This window comes from Crocuta crocuta, unplaced genomic scaffold (genome assembly GCF_008692635.1).
Source record: "Crocuta crocuta isolate KB4526 unplaced genomic scaffold, BGI_CrCroc_1.0 scaffold529, whole genome shotgun sequence".
In the NCBI taxonomy this organism is placed as follows: domain Eukaryota; kingdom Metazoa; phylum Chordata; class Mammalia; order Carnivora; family Hyaenidae; genus Crocuta; species Crocuta crocuta.
Genome location: NW_027530362.1, coordinates 321,634 through 328,769, shown reverse-complemented (window position 1 = coordinate 328,769; position 7,136 = coordinate 321,634). Strand labels below are relative to the sequence as shown.

Here is a 7,136-nt window from a genome sequence, read left to right as displayed (position 1 = left end):
GGGGGGGGGCGGGACACAGAATCCAAAGTGGGCTTTAGGCTCTGAGCTGTCAGCACAGAGCCCAACGCAGGGCTTGAACCCACAATTGTGAGATCATGACCTGAACCAAAGTTGGCTGCTTAACCAACTGAGCCACCCAGGCACCGCGTTTTAGCTTTTATTTATTTATTTATTTTTTACAAATANCCCACACCCATCAGTCCTCAGTTCTCAGTATTCAAGAGTCTTTCATTGTTTGCCTCTCCTCCTCTCCCCCACTATTTCCCCCATTCTTCTCCTGCACGGTCCTCTGTTAAGTTCCTCCTAATCCCCCTATACGTGCAAACATACGGTATTTGTCCTTCTCTGCCTGACTTATTTCGCTCAGCATAACACCCTCAAGGTCCATCCATGTTGCTACACATGGCCAGATTTCATTGTTTCTCATTGCCATGTAGTATTCCATGGTATAGATAAACCACATCTTCTTGATCCATTCATCCGTTGATGGACACTTAGGCTCTTTCCATGTTTTAGCTATTGTGGAGAGTGCTGCTATGAACATTGGGGTACATGTGCTCCTATGCATCAGCATTTCTGTATCCCTTGGGTAAATTCCTAGCAGTGCTATTGCTGGGTCCTAGGGGAGTTCTATTGTTAGTTTCCTGAGGAACCTCCACACTGTTTTCCAGAGGGGCTGTACCAGTTTACATTCCCACCAACAGTGTAGGAGGGTGCCCGTTTCTCCACATCCTCGCCAGCATCTAGAGTCCTCTGATTTGCTCATTTTAGCCACTCTGACTGGTGTGAGGTGGTATCTCAGTGTGGTTTTGATTTGTATTTCCCTGATGAGGAGGGATGCTGAGCATCGTTTCATGTGTCTGTTGGCCATCTGGCTGTCCTCTTTGGAGAAGTGTCTGTTCATATCTTCTGCCCATTTCTTCACTGGATTGTTTGTTTTTTGGGTGTGGAGTTTGGTGAGTTCCTTATAAATTTTGGATATTAACCCTTTATCTGATATGTCATTTGGAACTATCTTTTCCAACATAGGTCCAATTTGGGTTTGACTGATGATTTCTTCATTTTATAGCTCATACATTCTCAGCTATAATATTGCATTGGTGATGCATTATGTTTTTGCTCAAGTCATATAGATGTTATGTGTTTAGAAGAAGAATCGAGTGGTACCCACTCAAGGCTGTGTAAGAGCAAATATTTTATGTAAAGAAAGTATATTTCTTTAGATAAATAGATTAATACTCCCAGTAAGTAAAATCTAATTTGACTGTAAGGCTCAAGGTAGCACATTTTAACTTTCTTCCTTACAAAGCTCTTAATGTGGTGAATTGGCATTTTATCTGTCCCTGGATTACCAAAGATATTTGCTGATATCTTCCTTGGGATCTGACAGCCATTCTGGTGAAATAATAAAAACTGAGTAGGTGATATTAGACAGAAAGAGGTATAAAATATATATATCAATCTCAAATCTTTTATACATTATAATTAATATCAGATCCAAATAATTTTGTAGTCTCTATTTCGCTTTGTGCTTGCATTAGTAAAATTTTTAATGCAAAACACATTAAGTACGAAATATGTTGACTGGAAAGAATGTTGTAAACTTAAAGAAATGATTCTGTCTTTATCCTTTGGTTATTTGAAGGATGTGTTGTTAAGTGGATAGAAATAGTTTCATGAGGGGCACCAAGGTGGCTTAGTAGGTTGAGTGTTGAATTTTGATTTTGGCTCTGTCGTGATCTCACAGATCGAGCCCCGTGTCCAGTTCTGCACTGACATCACAGTGTCCAGTTCTGCACTGACATCACAAAGCCTGCTTGTGTGGGATTCTCCCCACCCCTCACCCCTGCCCTTCCTTCTTTCTTTCTCCCCCATCTCTCTCAAAATAAATAAACTATTAAAAAAAAGAAAGTTTTGTGAGTAGGAAAATTCATATGTTAGTTTATAAAGAAAACAGTCATTTTGAATATTTGCAACTAATTTCTTTTGCTGAAAAGTGTTTGTAATATTAATATCTAGATGGTATAATGCCCTCTAAGAAAGAACATTAATTAGTTTGCAGCTCTGTTAGAGAACATGGTAATCAGAACTTTTTTATGATCTTATACTTTAATCCATTTACTTTGATTATATATGTATATTATGTATAAAATATGTATTTCCCACATCAGAGAATTTAAGGTATGAAGTTAGATGGATATAAAATAATTTGAATGCCGATGTGCCCATTAAATTTAACAGTTGAACTTGAAAAATTACTGGATTCCTCTTAAGTTTTGATTTCTCCTACCAGCTATCCTGCACGGTATTGGAAGTGAGGAAAGTTACCTCCCATTTTCCTCCAGTTTTGCGCCTTAATTTTACAAAGACATGTACCACGTAAATTGGTAGCGGTTTATAGCTGCTTCTTTTGACACTTGTATAGACATGTTTCTGAGCTTCCAAAATGTACTAAGTGGTGTCCTGGGGACTCAGAAGAATTCTGTGCTTCTTCCCAAGTGTCTGACTTAATTCACGGAGCCTGAGCAGTAAGTGGTGTTTGAGTGAATGGAGTTTTAAAAATTGTTTTTATGTATTTTTATTCCTCAGACAAGACATCTGTGTAGATTCTACGTCAACCATGAGAGAGAACAAACAACCTGAAGGTTTGGAATTAAAACAAGGTATAAACCAAGTATTTAATTTTTATATAACTTTTACCTGAAGATTATAAACATTTTACCAATAATAAATTTTCAGTGTTCCAGCTTGCCCCCATTTTACAGATAGGGGAATAATTTACTTGGTCCAAGATTAAAAGAATAAAGAATATGTCCTTTATTTCATACCAAGATTAAAAGAATAAAGAATATGTCCTTTAGCCATTTGGACTAGTTCTGCCTTAGTGATATATGGTTACATTGCCACCAGAAGGCTATCTTGAACAGTTTCAATTTAGTAATCTGTACTGTAAATCATTAGCTGCAAGATATTGGAGATACATTAACAGGGTAGCTTTCAGTTATATGTGGGGAATAAAAGCTTTATGGATAACTTTTTTGTCTTTTCTGCAGAGATACTTCATTATTACTTTCTTCTTTATTTTATATAAATCAGTAGTTTTTGACATTGCCAGCTAGCAGAAGTGAAGTGGTAATTTGTAATTTATTCAAGCCAAGTAGATCAATAGGGCTAGTCTTTCACATGTCTTTTTTTGTTTCTTTTCATCCTCATTAGGAAAATTGAAAGTAAAATGAATTTTTATTAGCTACTCAAAGACCACCTCACATTTTTCCTGTTTCCTGGTATAATTACTACAGAGCAATGACAATCTACTGTAGCCAGAATGATTGTGTTATTTATTATGTAAACAGCTAATATTTGCTTGGCTTAGAATAGTGTCTAAAACTTGAATCATAAGAACTTATTGCTAGAGAAAAGTAGGTCATCAATTTATTTAGGCAAACTTTCTTTTTTCACTTGTGGTCTGTGTTACTAAGGCTTAGTTGACACAGTGAAAAAAGTTGGGTAACTGATTTTGTGATTCATTCAATTTATATGTAGAGAGAACAAAATCAAGATTTTTCTGTAATTCTAATTTATGTACCTTAAGGTTTTTATAAATACTTTTGACAGGTTCAAGAATTCCATGGTTTTTCAGAAGTCCTGTTGTGTTAGCCTCTTAAGTAGCCAGAAAGAAATTGTATCTTTATACTCTGACTACTTCTGAGCACCCACCACAAACATAAACTCAGATTCAGTGTCGTTTACATTTATTTGTCATATATAAATAAATACTAAGCATGTTATCATTTTCACATAACTCTTGAACCCCATGAGTAATTGAACATCTCTGCTTTTGTTTCTGTCTTTGTTTCTGTTCTTTGCATCTAATGAGCAGGCAGTGTCAAGGGTATGCTTTTAGATCATCTGTGGAGAGAAGAATGTCATGTAATTGACATGGTTGATTCCAGTTCCTAGGGAAAAAGGAATGGACACCTCATTGTACAAATTAGCCATTGCTGCCTTCTAAGGGAAGATGTTTTTTGCTTTCATGTTCAGATACCCGGAGCTCTTTAAACTCGCTTCCCAGTGCTAATAGCCTATTTTGCTGTAATTTTATATGGTAACTTCAGTCATTTAAAAACCAGACATGGAGGCAAAGAGGAAGAGAAAAAGAACTCAGAGTAGTCAGATATCGCAAAGCCCAAGTCTTATGCTTAGGAGCCTGTATAGACCACTCTTAGGTTCTCTCCTGGGCATCAGAAACATCAAGAACACACTGTCATCGGTAAGTGACATCAAGCAGAGGTGAGAAAACATAAGATCAAAGCACAGTAGTACCATCATGCAGTACAGTTCATGTTCATGTTATGACTAAATCTTTAGAAATGGTCAAATTAAGTTGCAATTCTTATTTTAAAGAATACAGGGAAATAATAAGTAAGGTCTTTTAGAAAAATGTCTGTAAAGTAGTTAAAATATAAAATGTTTTGTTGCATAATGGAATAAACATAAGTTATCTAGAAGATTGAATTATATAGAATATTTTCCAGGAAAATATGAGTATAGCTAAAATCTGAGCCAGATAGTGAGTAACTTGCTTGGAGTTCCCCAGGAAGCTGAGGTTCACCGGGAAATAGAAGTCCTAGTAGTCTGAAGATTGTTGCCTTTTTTCCTAAATGAACCAATGTTGTCTACTTTTAATATTCACAACTTGCAAACTTGATTTAGTATTATCTCCAACTTTTCTTGCATAGCTAGCTGTTCTTGCTCACAGTGAGCTCAATAAAAACAGAATATAATGTGCCTTGTGAAAGTTATTGTCATTTTATTTAATGACTTGACCATTTAAGAAAATTCATTGAAGCTTAGTTAGAACTAAAGTAACCCTTTGTTCAGAAGACCAAAAATATAAAGCAGCATTGAATTTTCTCTTTGCTTTTTTCAAATAAATCTTATTATATGACCTGTTCATAGTATATGATACTGACATATTAATTGTATTATATCTTCAGTTTTTTCAGGTTCTCAGCTTCTAAAATAGTCAAATATTGAACAATATTAACTGAATTAGTTAATTGACATTTTTTGGTCTAGTTCTGGTTTCACCCATTTCATTGATAAGAAATAATCATTTCTGAAACTAGCTGTGCTGAAGATGAGTATCTGTGCGCTAACTTTGACCACACTTTCCTGATAGACTAATAACCCAAGATCTGCCTTCACTTTGCAGACATTATTTAAATGTAAATACAGTCTACTGGTTGATTGGTATGCTAATAAAATTGGAACTCTTCTGTTGGGATTAGTTTCTTCACTCATTCAGTTTTAGCAGGAGGGCAGCTGTATAAGAAACATCAGTTATAGTTTTGCTTTTTATCTACAGCACAGCTGTGTTTGTGAATATGAGCAGATATACATGTACAAGCCTGAGATCCTTTATTAATTTCCTGGACCTCTGGGCTTGTATTATTGAAATGGTTTAGCTCACTTTTTAAAATAATAATTATTTATGTAAATTTTCTAAATTGGTCATTTGTTGTAAAAATATTTAAAAATTTAAATTTCAGTTTACAAAAATGAAAACTGCTATTTGTTGGAGGTATTTAAATTGAAAATATTTTTAAAATATCAAATCTCTAATATTAGTGAATTCCCTTTTTATATATAGCCATAAATAAATTTGCTTAAGACATTCAGTAATATTAAAATAATGGTCTGTATTTAAATAGTTGCTTTAAACTTTACAACCAAGGGTATATGTAATTTTGCAATTTTTCTCCTTAGTAACTTAAGAATTAAGTTCCTTTGTGTTTCTTCTTGGAAGTGGCCATGAGAAGTTTTTTTAACTATACATGAGAAATAGCTAAGTCAAATTTGGATACATAGGTTGAAGAGGTGACGAGGTTTTCAGCACTCGCTTTAAAATATTTGAATATCTGTCAAGTGGAAGAGTGATTGGGTGTGTTCTCTATTGCCTCTGAGAGTAAAGATAAGGCCACTAGGTAGCATTATCATCAGACAGATTTTGGTTCAATTTCTTAATCTCTAATCGGAAGTTAATCGTAAAATGAAGTGGATTGCCTTCTGTATTGCCAAAGGGTGTTTGAACACAGGTTTAAAAAACTGCCACTTGGTGGCTCTGTTGTAGAGCTAATTGAAGCAGTGTGTGTTTGGATGTTTGGCCTTGATTTGAAGTTCCTTTCTAGCTGTCAAATTTTGTAAAGACCAGTGCTGGGTGCAGTGTCTGTACTTGAGAAGAGTGCTTAATAACTGTTTTGTTTTTTTTTTTTTAGTTGCTTAATGGAAACAGAATAAAATATACAGTGTTTTTCTTTCTTTATATATATTTTTATTCTTTTGGAATATCATTCTTCCTTTCTATTAGAGAAAGACACACACAAAATATACAAAATGAATTTTTCTGTAGTGAGGCTCAAATTCTGCCAGTTATTGGTGTGTGTGTCTGTGTGTGTGTGTGTTTAAATAATGTAGTTGCCTCATGCAATTATATTTTGACCTTACAATTCACAAATTAGTGAATGATAGACAGCTTTAAGAATTCTCATGTTAACAAGAGCTTCAAAAATTTGAAAGGTAGACTTTAATAGGGGAAAAATGTTTATCAGTGGTTAAACTGTCTGATGGAAGTTTAGATATTTTCTATGGGCTTTTTTTTTTCAGCCTTTTAGACTAGTGGTCACCAAAGTGTAATTATACACACTTCCAGAGAAAGCAGCAAAAAGAATACCAGTACTTCTAAAGTAAATGAAATATACAAACTTATATACTTGTCTCTCCATTTTAAAATTTCTGATTGCATGTATCATTGTATTAATACATACTAATTTATTGTTATAATACATATTATTTTATAAGTAAATAATATACACTGGAGCAGGCACTTAAAAACGTTTTCACTGATAGGTTTATGTAAGTAATGAAATTGAGAGACTATTATAAAGAATTGATGATGGTCACAGCTTATTTGTTTATTACTTAAAAAAATTAAATGTGGTAGAAGAGATTTTTGCCATCACTTTGCAAAGGTATTAAATATAAAAGTGTGTGAGACCATTTGAATTCTTAAGGTGAGGGAAAGCCCCAACTGATTTTTGCTCTTACTGTTGTTTTTGTTACTGCTTTTGTTCTAA

The 7,136-nt window shown here is 34.3% G+C and overlaps 1 protein-coding gene across 1 annotated transcript in view; it reads left to right on the top strand.

Annotated features, from left to right (window-relative positions):
- CAAP1 (caspase activity and apoptosis inhibitor 1) overlaps positions 1 to 7,136 on the top strand; it is a 52,378-nt gene that overhangs the window by 30,840 nt on the left and 14,402 nt on the right. The window contains exon 6 of the mRNA XM_077766091.1: positions 2,590 to 2,663. Within this exon, the coding sequence (XP_077622217.1) occupies positions 2,590 to 2,663 (74 nt within the window). The remainder of the gene's footprint in view (positions 1 to 2,589; positions 2,664 to 7,136) is intronic.